Genomic DNA, 22,203 nt, shown 5'->3' with positions numbered 1-22,203 from the left:
ACTCTTCCAATTCATTTCTTTCTCTAACTTCATTGTTGCCACTACCTGTTGCAATGAATCGAAACCAACTCGCCCAATTTTCCCCGTTCTCTTTACTTTTCTTTCCCGAGAACTTGACAGGCCTTTTCTTCACCTTGTATTGCAGTACCAAAACCTCTTAAGTTATTCTAAGGCATTGCCCTTACACCCTTACATGGCTTTGGCAGACTTGCATGTACAAGTGCAAAATGTATTTTCATTATAATGTACATGTCAGGGTTTCAATTTTGAAATGGTGCAAATCTGCAGTTGCTTATCACCACGATTATTAGGCCTTGAAAGAGCCACAAGTGAACATGCCCACTGTGGCTGGCTATGCTGGGCGAAAGATTTTTCATTTCGCTTAAAGATGAAAAGTGATGAAGAGCAAAGCAAGGAATACAGCCATGCACCTTTAAACTGTGGCATTCTCTTAGTGTTCTCATTGTTCGTGCATGCGTACTCATTTTTTTGGAGTGGTGCAGAACAGAACAGTGCTGTTGTTGAAGTGCGCAAGCCCTTTTTCTTCCAAGTTTCTCAGCTACGTTGTGAACTCCCCTCCGAGACGGATGCATTACCACAGTGGTTGATACCATAGCTTTAGAAGTACTGCCAAAAGTTAACAGCACGCACCTAATAATGCTGCATGTATACACAACCGTACTCCTAATTCACCACTCCGATCTGTCAGTTATTTTTCACCTTTACAGCAGAAAAATAGTTACCTGTGTAAACAATTTTAATGTTGCAAAATGCAGCATCACCTTAAACATGATTCTCTATAGAATAGGAGACAAGTACTAGTACACTTTTCATGGTAACATATCATTAAGGCAGCCCCATCCTCCAAGTTTCTTACCTGCTTAAGATCACATTTTCCAATAGCATGACACACTACAGCATCAATGTCTATGTTTAACAGGCTTTAGCTACAAGAGCCACCCTTGAAATGTCAAATGACAAAATGAAAAGATACATGTAATCGCTAGTGCAATAGACATGAAATGTGCTTGACGTAAAAAGATTTTAATGGTTATTCAACGTGGATAGAAATATAAATAACAGAAGTTGAAAATGTCGCAAGATGATGTATAAGCTGTTGCCATGGGAAACATTATATAAAATGTAGCATATTAACTGAGGGCTGATTCTGAATAAACAAATTTTGCGTGCAGAAGCGCTATACATCAGAGGTTTACAGAAAATATTTTTTTGTCTTCCAAAATTACATACCGACTAACACACAAATATTGAAGTGGCTACAGAACAGTAGCTATTATGACAAAATAATGACGTTACCTTTGCATTTGGAGAACTGCAGACTCCTTTTTCGTTTGCCTGAACAAGCACCTCTGCTAAAGTGGTAGCATGAGCCACCTTTTTCACCACTTGATCGCCACTCCAAATTTTAATAAGTGGCATAGTGGACTGTTTCCTGCAGTGCAGTGGCGAGAAGCTTGTTGAGAAGCATCAAGAAACACTTTTGTATAGCGAAGAACCTACAGTATTCACTGCACTGGTCAGTGATGACACTTATGCGAGCTGCCACACCAAATAACTGGAACTTTCAGAACTTGTAAGTTCCATCTAACAGTATAAATCACAAAACACCAGGTAACAGACAAATGCAAATGTGTTGCAAAGCAAACAATGCAACTACGTGCTCCAAGCCCAGGGGCATGGAAAAGAGTACAGACTGTCCAGTACATCTAACATCACATACAGAGCAGTTGATATCAATATTGCCTACTTGGGCAAGCAAGTTTCACACGGCAATTCACACAAGAAATGCAACTTGGCTTAACATAACAATTGAAAAGAGTTTTTTACATAATAACAAGCATACCACAAAGCACGCTTTGCTTCAAGACAGCACTATATCAGAGTTTGCAGGCTACAATTTATATTTTACTCTGAGAGTACAACTATAAACTGATACAAATATTGGAACATCGACAACAGTAGCCATCTTTCTAGTATGATACAGCAGAATCTTGATAGAGCAAAGCCGCATATAGGGAACATCTGTGTTGAAGAGAAATACTGCGTTGCTTAAGCACGAGTAAGCACACATATACAAACTAATTTATATAGAAACGTTGCAAGGCGAGAAGGTGGTGGCATTGCTGGTGCTGCTACAACTGCTTGTGATTACACTCAGACAGGTGTCCATTAATTTTTTTAATTGATATAGTTAAGATGGTCATAACGAATAAACTGATATATGAAACCGTGGGTAGTTGTGCCATAAACAAAAGTACAGTTTTCAGAAAATTATGGGAGTAAACAATACTTGCACTCACCATGGTTATTTCAGCGAACCATTTCAATTTACAATTTATGCCTGAATGCACACACTGGCTGCTTTGAAGTCCCATCAGAGTGGTAACTATGCTTTCCTATTACAGAAATGGTGGCAGAATCCATACATGCAATGATAGCCTGCAAATATGGGGCCGAGAAAGCTTTCCTTTTGCAAGCGATTTTTGCCATTGTCTGGTCACCTTGAATAACGATTTGTGCATTAACAGGATTGCTTGGAATTAGCATTCACCATTCTTTCTACAGTAAGAACTTTTCTGTAAATATAGGCACTACATTTCAACAAGTAGCAAACTTGCACTCCTTTAGAACCCACTGTGCATGGCAAAGCTTAATCGTAGTCACAGAAAAGCAAAATGGTGAACTAAAGCTGTAGTGAAGATACCAATATAGTGAAGGTCTTCCCTGTATCAACAACTGCACTGTAACACGGTTCTACTGTATAATGTACCATACTGAGTGGCTTTGCTGTATATCGAGTGTCTGCAGTAAAACATGTAGGACTAAAATACTATATGAAGCCCTATCAACAAGGCAAACTTTTTTTTTGCTATTGCAAGGCATGCTTTTTCATTCAACTTTTATAACAAACTTCACAGTGAGGTATAACAACAGAATTTCGATACACAATTGAGCATGCAAAACCAGCCTGATAGTGCTCACAGCGTTTCAGGAAATGACAAGTTCAGTCTAATAACAGTGGCACCATTGAAAGCGTAGGGCTGGTAAGCTGTCCTGTCTAGCAGCTCAAAAGGGCATAGGAGTTCTGTTGTGCAAGCTGAACTTTGCAACACATACAACGAGAGACCTGGCAAGCATGCTGAACGAACACACTTAACTAACAGAAATATTTCTGCAGAGATGTTTTTCACAATGGCAATTATTAAACCAAACACAGGATCAAACCTTGTTCCCGACACAAGAACATAGTCATCGACTGCATACATGCAACCATCCACAGTGGCTTTCTTTAGCAGGACACTATGCTCACGAATCTGACAATGCACAACCTCACTCTGAATCCTTGTTTGCTCATCCTGGCTCATGTCTGTGAACACTGGAGAAGTGCGGAATAAACCTCGGGCAGCCAGGAATGATTGATAAAGCTGGTGTCGTTCGCTCAATGTCTTTGTGACATTCTTGAAGTTTCGTGAACTGCGTATGCACTGTTTAAAATATTGATGTTTGCCTTCAAATCTCATAGTCCACACGTGGCAGAGTGGGCCAAACTCCTGAATAAGTTCACTGTAATGTAGCATGTAGTGATGCTTTGGCCGTAGTTTGGCACTGGGAAACAGGATACTTCGAGACACTATGTAGTCTTCGGTCAAAATTTTCAGATATGCAACTTGAGCTGCAGTTATTTTTGGTGCCATAATGAGATCGGTTACCTCCATGAGTTTGACCACGAGCTCCCAAGTTGGGTCATTTGTATCGGCCACTTTTGTGCCTATATACAAAGGAAGCAATCTTAACAGCGTCCAATTTTGAATTGCATGGCCCCCAAGCTTGTCACTTTGGCTGGGCACCTTGGCTGGCTTGTTTCGCAGGTCATGAGTGCTGTATTTCAAAGTAGAAATCCTGTTGTTCAGATATTCATAAGTAAACCACCTTTTCTTGGTGACAAAATACCGAATGTATAACGGCAAGTCATGTCGAACTACACCTTCAAAAAGGTCATGTCCAATACATGGAGGCAATCCTGACCGGCACACATGAAAGTGCCTCAGTACATGAAACGGGGAGTTATTTACAATGCCACAGTCACTCTGTTCATTACTGCTTTCAAGCCGTTCAAGTGACTGCATATACTTTTCTGGGGTCCGCCTTTCCCCAACTAGATGTGGTTTCTCATGAAATTCTAAACGAGTCAAAAGGCAGAAACGGCAAATGAATGCGGATGTGCTGAAGCTCTGGGTGAAGCCACCAATCATATGACTTCCAAGGTTATCACCCACTACGAAGTCCAACCGTACATGGTGGTTCACTCCATTAATTGGCAGTCCTTTCTGTTCCAGCATCACTAAACTTTCGGTTAATGGCTGTAAAACCTTCTGGAGCCCAAATTCTCTTACGTCTTTCTGGCGACAAAGCATCACTAGCTGCATGCTCTCTACACGCGACCTGCAGTACAGTGGCAAATTCCCAAGGGTCATATACACCGCAAGCAACTTGAAATGGCCCTTTGATGAGCCCAGTGGGTTCACAATTTCAAACTCGTCCTGATACAGGATTATGCGTATGACATTTTCATCGGACTGTTTGAAAGGCTGGCAGAAAATATAATCATGGTAGCACCCATCTGACGCACTGGGTTGACCAGTAGGTGCATGACAGAGCAAGAAACATATCAGGTCTTCAATTGGAACATAACAGCAAACTGATGCTACATTCTGCTTGTTCATACCCAGGGTGATCTCTACAGGTGGCACGAAACAGAAGTTTGCTTTATAATATTTGTGCTTAGAATAGGATGAGTTGAGGACGAGAGATGCAGTTCCAAAAGGGTCTATAGAAAGTGCCGAATTTACAGCAGCAAGGGTATCATTTGAGACAGCTTTTGAAACCTCTTGTAAAGTCAAAGTACGATTCAGGCTATGAAGATTCTGCATCTCTTTGATAATGTTTTGCACAGTACTAGCAGGTACGTGATGCTGGCTCTCAAGTTTCAGAAGAAACAGTGCAAAATTATCAGTAAAAAGGTTCTCATCGAAATGGCTGCTGCTACTAGGCTCTACATCATGGCTTCGCACTACGCTCATGGACAGACTAGATTCTTCAGTTTCAGCAGTTCCTGCTTCCATTTCAATGTCAGCATCTGGCCCTTGCAAGTGCTGTAGAGCATCTGTAGTGCCACTGTGGTATCTTGACACATGCGTTCTGAATGACTGAGCTGTCGTCAGCACACTGACACAACCTGTGAAAGGGCATGTGACAGAGTCTGTGCCACTACTAAAGTGTGTAGCAATGTGCGACAAAAACATTGTGCGGGTCAGTTCACTTGCTTCACATGAGATCACCGGGCAGATGTAAACTGCATTTTCTTCTTTTCGTCGTTTTCTGTGATGTCTGAAGAGATGGCTTTTCAGGCTTTCATAGTTCTTTAAAACAGCATCACAAGGCTCACTAGGGCAGAGGGCACCACCCAGCACACTGCTGTGGTACTTGTAGTGATTGAAGTAGGCTGGCAACGTGGAGAAAGTTTGTACACAAAGACGGCATGCCGACATTCTTCATGTGGCTGCAATGGAGATACAGCAATCAACTTCGCTATTCAAGAAAGCCCACTCTCTGAATGATTCCCAGTTTAATAGCCTGAAATATTTAATTTACTTGCACATCCAATCACAAATGAACGAACACACTTGCTATGCAAAGGTCCCAATTTAATGCAACACGTGGTTCAAAAAATTGGAATTTCTTTGAAATCTACGGCATGCAAAGTGGAATGCATTTCGGCATTCGCATTGCCTAGTTGAGGCTGCAGTCCTGAATTGCAGGATGCACACCTGGGTAGGTAATTCCACATTCCTGTGGAAGCTGCAGTTCATGCATTTATGTTCACCTCTGTACACAACTCGTATGTACCCATCCTTGTGAATAAAACAGCATGCATTAATAAACTGACTTTTCCTGCCCATGGCACATTTTTGATTGGGAGTAAAATGCAATAGCTGCAACGAATAAGGAAAAAAAAACTCTAAGGTAGAAGCTGACCTTTAACTGTATGTGCTAAGCACACAACCCAGTATACTTTGACACATTTTAATATGAGCATTATGTAAGATTGATGCAAGTGTAATCTAGTTTTACATATGAAATGATTGACTTCATAAATGAAGGATGACTGATAAGCTTGGAATTATCAACTGGGTGACTTCCTCTGAAGGTATAGATACCTTATTTCAATTTCATAAATACAATGCACGATACAAAACAATGCTAATAATATTACTGCAGATAAATTTTATAAGAGCGGTAGCAGTGGAGAGGCAGCAAGTTTTCTGCAGTCCTTGCTCCCACAATTGAAAACAATGCAAACTCAACCGTTTCAAAATATAAATCGCTGACCGACTGCATGTAAGAAGAAAACGGCTGCACCTCTCGGTAAACTGGAAAACGGTGACATGGGCATCGTACTTCAACTTATTACATATGCACCCCATTATGCAAAGACGCCTGTAAAATTCTCGCGTGAACACTAACAGTTTTGCACGCGTGCAAGGTCACCGTGTCTACAATAAACATCGCAGTGTGACGCTATGGCACGTTACGATGTTATGCCCGTCTGACGTGAACACCGCAAGGCCTATCTCCCCCCCCCTTTTCTTTTTTTCCTTCTATAAAAGAAAAACAAAGCTCGTAACAAGCTCGCACTACAGCACCGAACATATACAGTATATGTAGAACTAGCAGCTGGTGGACCCTATGCTTAATCGCAAACACAGGCACGGTACAGCGAGTCTAGAGTTGTGCAGCACACTGACGACAAAGGGAGCACGAGGTTTTCCTGCCACTGTACGGCTTGTGCACCGATGTCGTTGAGCAACAAAGAACTTGCATTGTACCCATCGTAACAATTTGACAGGAAATGACTAATACACACATTTCGCACACGACGCGCCAGATATGACAAAGCTGAAGTCAAGCTTACCTGCAATCGAGCGACGATCTCTTGTCAAAATCTCTGCGGCTCCGATGCTGGCACAAAATTGTCCGTGGTGTTCCGCAAACGAGTAGAAAAGCAAAAGGGCACCGAACAAATCGGCACTAGCATATATAGCTACCGCCACACCATAACATGCAATGGATGTTAGCACTCGTTTATACCCATGGATAAATACAATGAAGCAGTAGTACGCTCGAGGAAATGTGGCAAGCAGCGCAGCAGCCGCACGAAAAGTCTTTTTTTGTTATTCGCCGGCTGATTCAAAGCGAATCAAATAAATAAGCACACTCTGTAGATCTGTATATATAGTGTCCAGCCGAATATGCACGCTGAGCCTCGTCTTTCATGCGTTTCGTTTTTACGGACACGCTATGTTTTTTTCAAGAAACGGTAGTAGCGTCCGTTTTTTTACGTATGTTCCCTCCGTTTTTTGCAAAACAGAACTGGAGTCTGTATTTTTACGTAGGATTCGTCTGTAAAATTACGGAATTTTTTTACAGTGTAACCACAGAGGCGTGTTGCTTTTATTTCAGGAACCTGTCCCAGTACCTACTGACCTGGGTGTGGAAACACCATTGTTCGTGCCAGTTGATGGAAAGGAAAGCTGTGTTCACTTAACTGAATCAAACTGGTTTATGGCAATCTTTACAATGAATATGTGTGGAGTACTTTACACTGTACTAACTGTGGCGCTCAATCTATGCAGTTGTTGAAACAGCCAGTGGAGCAGTGTTCTGAAAGGAAACAGATGCTAATGTGCTAGTATTTCAAGCTAATTCATTGTCCGTATAAGTGATTGTCATTGTTCCAGTGAAATTCACATTTCTAAGAACAGACCACTCCTATAACTGTTTTATTTATCTGTGAACAGGAGTGCGTCGCTACAGGAGCAGGAAAATTCGACATTAATCGTCTATGAAAGTGCTTTTATGTAGTGTGATAAGGATTGCATACCCTGTTTATAACTTGAGAAGGTATGCATAGGAAGATACTGTTCACTTCTATAGTGGTATGCCAAGCCATTGTTTCAGGCTAGTTTGTCTGTCATACTGGGAGCATCAGTAACGTTAAAAAAGCGGGAACAGATAAAAAACGACAACACAAAATGCTAACTTCCAATTTTACAACGGCACGTCTTTTTATAGAGTCTCTACGCATGTCCGCAACGGTGTGACATCATGTATAAATGACGGCAGACATACATGACCTTTTAAATAAGTCATTTCTTTATGGGATAGTGACAGGGGCGCAGTGCTAACACACCTGTCTGCTAAGTGTTGAGTATGAACAGCATCTATTATCTCGTGTGTCCGCTATTGTCCGGCTCTGCCCACAATATTGCACTGTTCAAACAAAGGTGCAACCACACTTTTTACAGTGGCACACCAGCCACCCACTGGCAAATTTCTTTACGTTGTTGTTATGCTCCCATAGCCAATTCTTCAGGCATCATCTTATTTGTCCTACATGCAATCTGAAGAATTACAGGGGTAAGCGGTAGATGATGCACTCAGTACAATCAACACCTATTTTCGTGCTTTCTTTTTCACAGTGGCGTCTGGCAGCAGCATTTGAGTTAATCATCCAGCATAGCCTTGCTAGCTTGTTAGGTGTGGAGAATGCTAATTGTACATTCGATTGTTGGGCAGTCTTCTTCAAATTGTGTGATAGCTTATGTATATATGGGACCACAGCTATCACACAACCTGAAAAGGACTACCCAATGGTAGAATGTACAAGTAGTATTTTCTGTACCTAACAAGCTAGCAAGGCTATGCTGGATGACTAACCCATATGCTGCTGCCAGACACCACTACAAAAAAAGCATGAAAATAAGTTTGTTGATTGTGCTGAGTGCATCATCTACCGCTTACCCCTGTAATGCTTTAGATTGTATCTAAGACAAACAGGAAGATGCCTGAAGAATTGGCTACGGGAGCATAACAACAATGTAAAGAAATTTGCCAGTGAATGGCTGGTGTGCCATTGTAAAAAAAGTGCGGTTGCAATTTCTTTGACCAGTGCAGTATTGTGGGCAGAGCCGCACAACAGCTGACACGTGAGGTAATAGAAGCTGTTCATACTCGGCACTTAGCAGACAGATGCACTGGCACTGTGTCCCCATCACTATACCATAAAGAACTGGGAGCATATGTTAGAGGAAAGTAAAAAGAAGAGAGATGCAGATTGTTACAGGAAGGTCATTGCATAAGAAATATATGTGATAATAGTTTAAGTCCTGAATCTATTGCACTGTGCAATAAGAAAAACCCACACCAACGGTTGTGTCCTTCATGTACATGAAAAGTGCTCCAGCACATGTTCTTTTTTTCCTTGAAATGATAAGTAGTTCTATTCAATATGTTCAGTGCTGCATGTGACATTAGATGTTGCCTAATGACCCCCATAGCGCTCCGAGCAAGGTGTGCCACTACTGTGCAATGCAAAACAGCAAAAGCGGTGCTATTGTCCAACTGAAATGACACAGGAAGTCATCGCCTTGTCATCGGTGGAAACTGTATGGGAACACCGAATTACATTGTGCCTAGTTGTGCCTTTATCCTTGCGTTCACTGCAGTGCATGACACCGCATATTGGCCGCTGCCTTCAGAGGTGCTTAGTCGCCCTCTGTTATCATGATCAAGACCATGAGGTTGTTCACAGCGGTTGTGGCAAGCAGTAGTTTCAGTTTTGACTTGGTGCATTGCATGGATTGTCGCAAAACGGCGGAAGCTGTCGAGGATAAATAGTAAAGAGTGTACTGCAGCCTGCACGCTGGCATCCAATCAGCCAGTTACATTGTGATGAACGGGCAATCTGTTAAAAGCCAGCTCACTGGCGAAAAAATAATTGGGATGGACGCTTGGTAGTGAATAGCATGTCTCAGGTGAAGACATGGCCAAGTTGTGTGCTGCTGCCGCACTGCAAAGAAAGTACTTTCTCGAGGCCTTCACCGCTGCCAGCACTATAATCGGTCAATGAAATGACGACACTTGCAGCTCCTGCACTGCTTATGCGCAAAATAGAAACATGATTTGCGGATGAATTCAGTATAAAAATGTGTTGTGGGAACATTTTTTTTATTTTGGTATCCTTAATAATTCAACATTCGGTTAATTCGGAATTTTATCCAGTCCTGTAAAATTCGAATGAGGTTTTACTGTATGCCTTCTCTCGGCGCATGTGTAATTTGAGCTCACTAGGGTACCGCAAAAGCTTTTTTCAGCTTTAGGGTAAGATTGCTAGCCCTGGGCCAAAGCAGCACCTTAAGGGTGCATAAAGGTTCTGTGTGGTTTCTACTCTGCCCCATCGGCTTTCCTAAACTTTTATGAATATCCATCAAAAACGACATATCCCTTACAAAAGGTACTTGTCGTTGACAGATGAAATGTGGTACAGCCTCTGAGCTATAATTGCTGTCCCTGGGCTGTGATCAGGGAAGCTTAATTAACTAGAACTTTCCTACAGGCAGGCTGTAAACTTTCAATCTTTTTGCATATATCTTGGTTTTCTCCTGGAGTGCCATCACTGTCTGGCAGCCTGCTTTTCCTTAGTAACTGTTGCCTTTCTTTAGCCATTATTTCAGCAAAAGAGCCTTTTTCTGAGAGTGCATGCTATTTTTTATTTGAGTAGCTAACCTCTTGCAATTTTTATCTTTCGAAGGTTCACATTGGAAATTGCCTCTTTGTGCCAGTAAATGGACTTGGGTGAGCCAAGCGAAGACAGACAGCACATTTGCAAGAGAAATTGTGCGATGCCTGTGGCAACCAAAGGAGCTTCTTAACAGGAGCGTCACTGGAAAAGTCTGCATGCGCAAATTGAAGGAGGGCGGGGATGCCAAGCCAGCATTGACACCACAAAAACTTGGTGCAGTGCGAAGTAAGTAGACACTGTCCTGCTAGCTCATGTTTTCATAAGGATTGCAAAGTGTTTTAAAGTTAAACGGAGTGCCTATCGCACAGTGCTTTTTGTGCATGAATATAAGAGGTTGTCAGTAAGATGGGATTGTAGTGATGTGATCTCTTGTATAGGCCAACACAGTTGACATCTACACATCAGGGACATGCATAGCTGTATGTCTATACTTAGTGATGTGCTGTCGCTAACAAAAACTACCGTTTAGTTTCTATAGTGGTATTAAAGGTGCATTAATTTTGGCTATCAGAATTCTGTAACTGCATCTATGCAGTGTTTTCCATCTGCAAATTCCGTAATGTGGTAGCAAAAAGCTGTGCAGTCTGTGTATTCACTTGCATGAGCTGGTTATACTTGTTCATTTAATACAAAAGGCGTATTTAAAAATATTATGAGTATTTCTGTAGTATTGCAATGCGGCAGCAATTTATATTGTTTGTAAAGCAAGAACATTCAACAAGACAATTCGAGGACGAGCACTAGCTTTCAACTGCTGTGGTTTATCTCAATTACTTAAGTAAAAAACCCATAAACATTTGTGTTTCTTTTGTATTGTATCTCTGTGGAATGTTTGCGCTTTACACACAATATCATGCAACAACTAGCCCAATCAGTTACGCTATGGAGCCACCTATTGTGCATGTCGGTCCCAGTGGCTTGTTGGAAAATAATGTGGCTGCTTTGTTTCATTTACATTTTTGTGCAGAGGCATACGAGCACTTCGTATCCAAAAACCCAAGCGCTGTGGAAACGGACGCCAGGAGGCTAAAAGACCTTAACAAGCATCTCGCGACGATGCTTCGCGATGCAAAATAAAGGTGTTTTTGTTGCATGCCCTAAAAAGTATCCTCTTTGTCTCAGAGCTGGCGTATCACCTGATATCATAGTGCGAGCCTCAATATAATGTTGGCAGATGATGTTACTGCGTATAACTCCATCAAAAATTTTACAGAAACAAAAGAACTCGTTCGACACGAAAGAGAACAGTTGTAATAGTAGCTATACAAAAATAGTGTAATTTTGCATAGCTAAACGAGAACATTTTTGTTTAGTGAGTCGGGAACCGAGGGGTCGCAGCGGAGCGCCAGAACAAGAGGACCAGCTCGGCAGGCTTTCAGAACGGACTAGCGCGTGCCGTGCTTGCGCCGCTGACACGCGGCGCCCAACATTATTTTTCTCGTCAGTCGCAGCCGGCCCCAAGGCGCCGGCCGAGAGCGCTTACCTTAGCAGCGTCGGTGGGCGCTACAAGTGTATACACATACGAGAACGACATCGTTGAAGGTAGCCATGCGAGAACTGTCTCGTTGAGCATAGCTAGACGAGAATTATCTCGTTCAATGTACCCATACGAGAACGATCTCGCTCAACGTAGCCAACGAGAATCTCGTTCAGTGACGAGATCCACTCGTACACACGTGATGTACGAGATCTCGTTGAGTCTACGAAGCAATAATCGCGTACAGAAGTTCTCGCACAATTCTCGTACATATTTTTTCAATAGGGCGCTCTCGTAAGTACGGCCATAGAGTAACATAGTAAACGTTGTTACTCTATGGTACGGCAGAGTGGGCCTCTCCGTACTTTTAAAGTTGCATCCGACTACAGGAAATTGCATAGAGTTCACGTTTTTCGTTTTTGAATGAAAACTCGTTCAGATAGACTCTAGGGCCAGATTCCCCTCTAGGCACTATAGTATGAAACTCTATGATATGCCCCTCGCCAGATGGTGTAGCGTCGAACCCTGGACTACAAAATTAACATTCGTCAAGTATTCACTTTATTATTTACAATGTCATGATGAGCCTTTTATCATCACTTGGAGCATCTGCAGATGTCTGAACGAAACCTGCTTAGCATATCGTCTGTGATAGCAAACTTCTTCAGTGACATCTTGTTTCTGTACTTTGTCTTTACGCAAGTGACCTTACTGAAGACACGCTCCACCACTGCATTTCACACTGTGAACGAAAGGCATGCCAGCGCATACAATGCAAGTTCCTTGTAGGGCTTTTCACCCATGGCATTTTCAAACTTGAAAATCCCTGCCCAGAATGTTACAGAATCCTCTGGAAGTTTGCCTTCGAAAACGGCCTCCTCACTCCAAGGATGCATAATTCTCCTGTACTGTATTTCAATAACGTCCAGGTTTTCTTCAATCAGATGTTGAAGTGGAAGTTGCAAAACAGAATGGCTTGCAGTTTGAGACAAGACTCGTGAATGGTGAAGTCCACTCATGCCCTGAAAGATGGCTTGATTGGAGGGAAGACGCTTTTCCACTTCCTGGAAAACGTTTTCCCCAGATTTCACCAGATGTTGCCTGCTGTAGATGTTTGCTAGCCTGGCCACCTAAAGCTCCAGATTTTCACCAGATTTTCAAAATCTGGTGATGAGTTTCACCAGATGGCAACGCTGGCTGGGACAGCCTATATATGTGACTACTGGTGAAGTACCAGCTGCATTGCAGCGTCCTTAGCATTACAGGTATTGCAGGTGATTGGTGCTCTGTTGGAGAAAGAACCCTTGCCAGTTCTAACACTGCCTAATACCTGTAAAATAATGTTCATTTCTGAGATGGATGTACCCAGGCACCTTTATATGTCTTCTGCATCGCCTGACTTCTTAGCAGCTTGCAATTAATGGCACTAGCCATTCTATATATGTCTCATTCGTTGCTCTTTGCTTGGGCTTGCTTGTCAATAAATAGTGCTCCTGTACAAAAAAAAACCTTATCTTCATTGTCTCCTTTGGTTGCTAGCTCATTGCTCCATGGTAATTTTAAAGTGAATCTCTCTTTGCCTGCCCTTCTCAATAGGCATGGCTGCTGGCTGCTGCTTGGTCAGGCATTATCTCGACTCGCCCACTCATCATGATCACTCTCAGTATATAGTATTTCTGCATATGTCTAATGGAGTTAAATATGCGTCGAATGCAAGTACCAGTGAACAGGGTTGTATAGACATATGCCTAGTATTAGATACTAAAGGAGTGCCAGGTCCAAAGCATCTTGTTGACCTAGTTGGTACACATTCATTTTCGTGAAAATGGCATGAAACAGGACAACACATAGTCAGGACGGGACAGGTGCCACTAACAAATTTTTATTATATAGAGTCAGTGCAAGACTATTATACAACATTCTCTTCCCCCGCCAGTGCAAGTGCAAACTCAAGACATTCATCACATAAAAGCATTCCCTGAGATACTGAATATCGCACACATTCAATAATACAGATTTGTCACATGTTTGTCACCTTCTTGTTATAATTCATAAAAAACCATTTCTACTGCTTCATGGGCAACCTCCCTCACATTGATGTGAAGGCACATGCAGGCGCCGAGTTCACCGTTGACACGGTGCCGACTTGCTATCTTTTTCAGATTGTAGGTCACCCTAATTATGTACATGAGGGACCACTTTAGGCCTCTTGTTGTTTCTTTGATCTTCTTCTGCTATTTGTTTTGTGCCCTTCACTTGACTACTAATGGTAGAAGACTGACACTTAGCCGTTTCATTTTCTACCGCTATTACTCGTCTCGTTTTGTGCCATTTCCTGGAATACCCATGCCAGTATTTAGTGCAAATTTTTTAAGGTGACTAAATAGCATAGGAACCTGTTATGCTGCTTACCACAGATTCAGCAAAATAATAATACAGCACTTATAATCACTGCAATGCAATGTGCTTATGCGTTAAGTTCTCTGAAAGAGAAGGAATTAGGAGAGAACATGTCTCCTCTTACGTGAATTACAAATACTTAATATCGACCCTGCTATAATTACATGGATTGAAGCTTTTCTGGCTAACCGCCTTCAGTTTATTTTTGCAAATGAGATAGCGTAACCTGCTACGCATGTCTTATGTGGCGTGCCACAAGGCTTCGTGCTCGGACCACGGCTCTTTTTAATATACATAAATGACTTGCCCACTAACATTCTTTCTCAAATTTGTTTATTTGCAGACGATTGTGTAATCTATCATAAAATAACTAGCACTAGTAACTTCGGGCTTCTTCAAACAGATATGAATGCTGTGCATAAGTGGTGCCATACCTGGCACATCGAATTAACATCAGTAAATGCAACGCCATGTGAATTTCTCGTACTAACATGGCGCATCCGGCCTATCTCATAAATAAACAACCATTAGAATCAGTAACAACATATATGGACACCTTGGTGTCCATATAACCAAACAACTTATCTTAGGATAAACACACTGAACATATTAAATTTAAAGCCAACTGTACTCTAGGTTACCTCCGTAGAAACGTTTTTACACTACCATCATCTGCTAAACTACTTGTATGTACTACATACGTTTGGACACAGCTTGAATATGCGCCAGCGTTGTTAGACCCCCACCATGTTACATTAACCCAAATCATCGAGGCAATACAAATTCGCGCCGCAAGTTTTATCTTATCTAATTTCCACAGAACATCCAGCGTAACCACCATGAAAGAATCATTACAATCTCTAGTGTCAAAAAATTTTAATTAAATTCTGTGGTTTTACATGCCGTAACCACGATTTGCGATAATAAAGCACGCCGTATTGAGGGATTCGGATTAATGTTTACTGTGGCCCAAGGCTCAGTACAAGGGTGTTTCTGCATTTCACCCAAACTAAAAACCGGCCGCAGCGGTGGGATTTCATCCCGTGACGGGCATTTTCTCAGTTGTAACACTACGTTGAATTTCTGATAGACTTGCTTCAGTGTTACCAGGTGATGCCGTGAAAGCTGACAAGCGGGAAATACTGCACTCATGTGCCGAACGGTCGGGCTTACGCGAGAAAGAAGGTCTCGTACGAGGCTGTCACCGTGTGTGATGAGCGCCTTTTGTGCTAACGTAGCGTAGTGTAGGATGATGATCGTACTGCTACGTTAAAATACACAGTCGAATCCCGCCGCCAGACGCGCTTTCTTTATTGAGATAGCAGTTATATGGACACTCCAGGCGCATTTCTGCTGTTGCCATTGTCGTCGCCATCGCCGCGAGATTCCGTATGAAGTCGACGTGCGATAAAATCGTCGCCACGCGCCCTACGCCCTATGTCCGAGTGAAAGCATGCGATGGTGAGCCGGCAAACGAGTCGCGTGCACGCAAGGGTGGGAAACGGGAAGGAAGTGCGTAGTCTTGTAGTCGCGCACAACGCTCCGGATGTAGGGGAGGAATGTGGAGGGGGGGGGGGCGCATTACTGCGGACGCGCGCTCCCGCAAGGTGGGAAGACTCAGAAGGGAGGGAGGGAGGGAGGGGGGCACGTTGTGCGCTCCGCGTGCCCGCCCGCGCGGCTGTACCTTGCAAGCAATCCGCGGCGAAGGCAGCGTCCGCCATCCCTGTGTTTTTGCGGCTAAGATCGCGTTGATGCGAGCGCCGGCACGAAGCTCAATTCGCGCGCTGCTGCTGCCGCGCTGACTCACTCCAGCGTTTTGCCAGCAAGTTTCCGCGCTCATAGAGTCAGATGGGTTCATGTTGGCTTGTGCGCACGTGTCAGCATGCTTGTTAATTTAGTTAGTGTGCCTAGGTTTACAAGTTCATAGGGCCGATGAAAATAATATCGTTACTTTGTATAGCTGTCCACTAATTTGCTATCGCAAGCGATGCTTCACCTTTTGGTGGAAACGGCGACTTTTCGTTAGTAAAGAACGTCTACGCAGCGATGATACACCAGCGACTGGCCGAGAGACTACCGCCTGTACCACGCAGGCCAAACTGCCGGGATGGTGGGCAAACAAAGCCTCGCTCCAAATGGTTCTACTGGCTGAACATGCGTCACACGACCGAGCAGTATGTGGTCAGCCGAAATGGGTGTCATTGCTACAAGCGCCCTAGAAGTGCTCCTCCTTGCCCACTACACCCTGTGGCGCCTCAGAGCACTCCCTTCGAGCAAAGTGACAAAAATCTGCTGCGTTGTTTAATGTTGAGCGTTTTTTACACTTGAACCCAGTTTTTATAGCGCTTACTAGCACCTATCTGGCACTTTTTATTGGCCAGTTGAAAAACAAAATCAGGTAGCACCCCTCTCACGTTTAATGTCGACGTTCATGCGTTATCAATGCGTTATAATTGAAGCAATGTAGCCGCACGCCGTGATGCTGACGACATCCTTGTCTGAAATCTGTAGTATTCATTCCCACAATTATGTTACTTCAGATATATGAACAATCAGTGTCCCCGGGATCGGGCAACTTTGCTATGACACTGTCATGATGTCAGTGAAATCGCCATTGTCCGATCACCGATGACACTTGCGGGTCCATGCCGAACCTGAGCTTTCTGGTCAATGGAGACACCGACGACATGCAGGGAGGGTTTGGCACCTGCGCGCCATGCGTAGCGATAAATGAATGAATCAATGAATTATTTCAAAACTGGGTGGCTCATAGGCCTAAGTGGGTAAGGGGTCGGAGAAATTTAAACAAAAAAAACTGCGAAATGATTTTAACAATGCCAGTCTGAAAATTCTTAGAGGGTCTGGAGACGTTGTGGGCATAACGTGAGCATACGTGCGTGTGACGACAGCTTCAAGACGACGACGAAAGTGATGGTGAGCGCACCAGGGTAACAGCATGATTCCTACTGCGTTCGTCACATATCTCCTTCAGAAAAGCGTCGGTTAGTGCGGCTGGCAGCCTTCGGGGACAGCACATATACATGTGTTCATAACGCGTCACATCGGCGCTCGTCGCTTGATGTGCTGACACACTAGACACAAAAGAATGGTCTGCTTAAAAACATCGATGGGAAAGATGAAATACAGTGATTTATACTCGTTAAACTTGTTGATTCCTGAGCACAGACAGGCCGATAGAGTGTAGACGGATTCGGCGGGTACCATAGGCCTAACGTTCGGTGGAAGCGAACGATCTCGGCGCGGGTGCCTGTTGAATGCTAAAATGATTGTATTTGAACCTCAGAACCTTTTGACTATTATTTTTAGTACACTAAAGAAAGTGGAAGCACAGGAATCGCCTCAGCTTTATTATCGGTGCGATAATGTCAATCAGCGGCAAGCTTGCTAGGGTCCGTTCGAACGCGTCTGAACGGCTGCTGGGTTTCGTGTCGATTGCACCACACAGCGAAAACTTGCAGTCATCGGTTGCATACAAACTAATAGAAAACGATGCGTTATCTGCGTTTGCGTAATTTCGATCACGACTACAGCTGTCCGCGTAGCCAAAGGAAAATGCGCAAAACAAAATTGATTTTCAGTGTCGCGTATACATGGGCAGCTCACACACCTTTATGCCAAGCTGGAAGACCGCCGACACGGAACAGACAGTTATGACCCGACATTATAGCGTTATTTAGCACAACAGACTAGTACCTGCCCACAAAATTGTATCAAATATTTAATATTTAAGAGCGCCTATACTGCAGCAGTGCGGCACAAACGAAACCAGCGCAGTTTCCAGTACGAGCCAGCGAACACCAGCGACAACCAGCGCGTGTACACCGCACACCAGTGCGCCCCAGCCTCATAGCAGTCAAACCAGCGTCTCGTCCCATCTCACCAGTGTCCCAGAGACTCAGTGACTCCCAGCGAGCGCCAGCGTCCTTAGTGCGATCAAGTGTCAAAAACACGCTCTTTTCATGCTGGGAGGCACTGGAAGACTCTGGTTTTTGCTATAAGGTATGCCACTGCAATAGGCCTCTCGGAAGATTACATCAAGAAAGCAAGCAAGAACATCCTGTACTGGCTGCTGCAAAATAGAAGGCAGGTGGGCTGAACAAGGCCGCACACCGTAAAACAATAATAAAGCAAATTAGGGTCGCTATTTCTTTTAAATTTAGGTTGTGCGTCAGCGCTGTAATTACCGAATAGAAAAAAGGTAAATGCAACGATTCACAATACATTTCATGCTGGAAAAATTGAAATGAGGTATTCTGGACGTAAGATTTTATTAGTCAATAGATTCAGCCTTTCATTTTATTCTAGTCATTATACTTGTTAATGATGACCCGATTGCTTGCAATGCTATACTGGCGCTGATGCATGTAATATCACACGAGGTGGAAGCAGATCAAACCAGGGCACGCAACACAAGGTGATGCCAGGCTGGTTCACGCCGCCTCACTGCTGGTTGGTTCGCACCACATCATACCAGGTCAGTCACACCACATCCCACCAAACAACGTGAGTTGCACCAAACACACCAGGTACACCATAACCCATGTGTGATTGGCGCTCTCTTGCAATCACGTATGCCTTGTGAATTTTATTGCGATAGCAATTATATGGACAATTGAGGGACATTTCTGCCATCACCGTCGTCCTGGTCGTCGCCGTGAGGTTCCGTATAGAGTCCAACGGCGATAAAGTAATCACCGCACGCCGTATGTTGCATGTGCGAGAGAAAGCGCGGGACAGGACCCGACGATTGCGGCACAATCTTGCGCGCGCGGGAGAGGAAGGCGGAGAGCAAACGAGATGGTTTCCGTCGCGCGAAAGGCCGTGGGGGATTGGAGACAGGGAGAGGCGGGGTGGCGTGACGCTCCGGCACCAAATGCGCATTTCGCGACCGGACGCAAGGGTAACTGGCGATCACTGCTCAATCTAGCGCGCGAAAGGAGGACAGCGGGGAAACAGCGCGGGACGGAGGGGGCGCGGCCTCTCCTCCGCCAGCAATTGCGTACTTTGGGATGCCGCGCGTGGTGGCGCGCGCCGTATCTTGAAAGCGATTTGCAGCGGCTCATACCTTCGTGCGCGCTGTGTTTTCGCCGCCCAGTTTCCGTTAAAGAGACACTAAAGAGAAACAGGAAGTTCAGCTGGAATAGAAGAGGGACCTTCAGGAATCCATGCAGTTTTTGTTGGGTGCAAAAATATGAGTTATTAGAGGAGAAATTCGTAAGGAAAGACCAACTATCTCTTCCTCAATTTCTCTCACGCCAGAATCGGCGCTGAAGCAGTCTAGTGACGGATTTCATTGTTCTCAGCGAATCAGAGGGCGCCATAATACGTCACCGCTTGCGTACATGTGCACGGCCGAGGCGGTCGCTCCATCATAGGCTGCATGGCCGCTGCGTTTGCGTTCGCTGCGACTTTTGCTAAGCTGTTCTGTGGCCGCGATGGATACCGTTGCTGACGTTGAACCCTGCAACGAAGAGCTCACCAGGGTAGCAGGCCTGCATTTGAGCGACTTCAGTGAAACGGAGAACGGAGTACGATAGCGGTGAGCAGGCGGCCGTGCCGACGGAAGGAGAAGCGGCCGGTCCGTCAAGCGACGATGTTCCCGACAGAACAAGCGTAGAAAGTTGCGCGCGTAATCGGTATGTTTTTTTGTGTCTTTTTATGACATTTAGCACTCACCGAGCCGCCAGTTTGCTGCTGCAGGGGCATCAGTAGGGGATTTGATGAAGACGACATTCATGGGACAGCTGCTCGAGAAAGGACTGGCCTCTGGGGCACGCCAAGATACTTTCCGAGGGCAGGATTATATTCATAATCCGTGGGCGAGAAATGCAGACAGCACACCATCGGTTTTTCTGGCTGTCTTGCCGTTTTGTCATCGGTAGAGCACAGACATTGCGGATTCCGGGGCTCATTGTGCGGCACCACATGAAAGGACACATTGGGGTGAACATTGCCGTTGCCTCTGAGCAAGCGCCTTGCGCCGTTGATGCAGCCCTTAACACTGCACACACGAGGCATTTTCTGGCTGTTTCCAGCAAAGTCAACGTTTTTCGAGCCACGAACGCACAACCAAACACTGCAACACTGTAGAGCGGAACAGCCGCGTGCGATGATGCATGGATCAAAAACGAAACTACGAAACTATCCCGACCGCACGTAGGGCCTGTAAATGCGAAAGCCTTTTCGAAGGAAAGAGCAGGCTTCGTCGTCGGGGACGCAATTTCACGTAATTGCGCGCGACAAGCAATTTCACGCGAAATTGCGTAATGCACGCAATTTCGCGTGCATGCGCCTTCCTCCAAACCTTGTTCACGGCGGCTTCTTTGCGCCGCACACTGTAGCAGACGACGCTACCACTATACTTGAAACAGGCGTTTCAACAGCGCCACGGCATTTTTTCTTATTACTTATTTAATTTTGCGCTAAACTTGTACGTCCTCGCTTGAAACAGCTTAAAAACTTGGCAAATGCTGTTTATGTACGTTTAGGCATATTTCATTTTGCGTTTTCTTAACACCGATAAATCGCTCTCGACCAATCGCGGCCGGGCTGCGTTTGTGATCTCCGACGTCACGAACGTGTAGTGCGGGAAATTCGAAGGGGCGTCAGCACCTATCCTTCAGTTTTTCGCTATTTTCTCGCTTAATAAACCTCTGTACGCAGTAACAATGGTATGTCTGTGATCGTGATAGGATAACCTACCATTAAACTTCCGCTTTTCTTTAGTGTCCCTTTAAAGCGGTAGACAGCATGCAGGTCACTTCTCTCGCTGCTGCTGCCGCAGTTCCTCTAGGCAGCGTTTTGACAGCGAGTGTCCGGCGTTATCGAGTCTGATGTGACCATGTTTGTTTATGCGCGCAGACAACATGCTCGTTAATTTGTCAGTAAGCGAATGTTTCCAAGTTTATACGGCCTAAAAACTACTATCCTTGTAATGCTTACAATGCTTATAAAGTTATAATATAATGATCGGTTACCTTGCTCAACGCTCTGCCATATTCGAGAAATTTGCTCTTACCTCATTGAGAAGGAACCAGGGCGCCGGAAAAGCGTCATAGCTTTCAGAGTTGATATACAGGGTGTTCACTTTTAAGTTTTACGGAATTTTTTGAAATTGCCTGTGGCAGGTAGCATAATTATTAACGATGAAGTGGGTGATTCGAATAGGCGGACATAAGTAGATCGAGAAATCAAAACACATATTCAACTTATTGACAAGAATTCCCTAATTGACTTCTTAGCTAATTACTTTACGACACATATTGCAATTTACGAATGGTAGCCGGTGAGCTTGTCAGGCATCTACAATTGAAGTAATTTCTGGAATGACACCAGTTTGGAGATATGCGCCATGAAACTCGCCGTAAAAATTCCCTGTTGTTCCACTTACTTTATACCAAAATGCTGTTTTGTATATTGAAGCACAAAAGTAACTGGAACGCCCATGTATTTCAATCCCGACTTTGGGAAATAATATCTCGAAACTGGTGTCATCCTGGAAATTCATTTCAAGTGCACGCGTCTTGCAAACTCACTGGCTGCAATTCGTAAATTGCAGTATGTGTGGTAAAGTAATTAACTAAGAAGTTCAGTAGTCAATTTTTGTTAATTTTTTGAATAAGTGTTTGGATTTCTCGTACTA

The 22,203-nt window shown here is 44.1% G+C and overlaps 1 protein-coding gene across 1 annotated transcript; it reads right to left on the bottom strand.

The window, feature by feature from the left end:
* Positions 1-2,999: 2,999 nt before the first annotated feature.
* Positions 3,000-5,570, bottom strand: LOC119435796 (uncharacterized). Its single transcript, XM_037702515.1, has one exon. It carries the CDS (start codon positions 5,568-5,570, stop codon positions 3,000-3,002), a length of 2,571 nt encoding a protein of 856 aa, XP_037558443.1.
* Between the last annotated feature and the right edge of the window lie 16,633 nt (positions 5,571-22,203).

This window comes from Dermacentor silvarum, unplaced genomic scaffold (genome assembly GCF_013339745.2).
Source record: "Dermacentor silvarum isolate Dsil-2018 unplaced genomic scaffold, BIME_Dsil_1.4 Seq916, whole genome shotgun sequence".
Lineage (NCBI taxonomy): Eukaryota > Metazoa > Arthropoda > Arachnida > Ixodida > Ixodidae > Dermacentor > Dermacentor silvarum.
Note: the sequence above shows the minus strand (reverse complement) of the source record. Positions and strands in the feature narration are given on the sequence as shown.

Bases quoted from the DNA above. Each gene is read 5' to 3' on its own strand.
- LOC119435796 (XM_037702515.1), bottom strand. From the start codon at position 5,570: ATGTCGGCATGCCGTCTTTGTGTACAAACTTTCTCCACGTTGCCAGCC.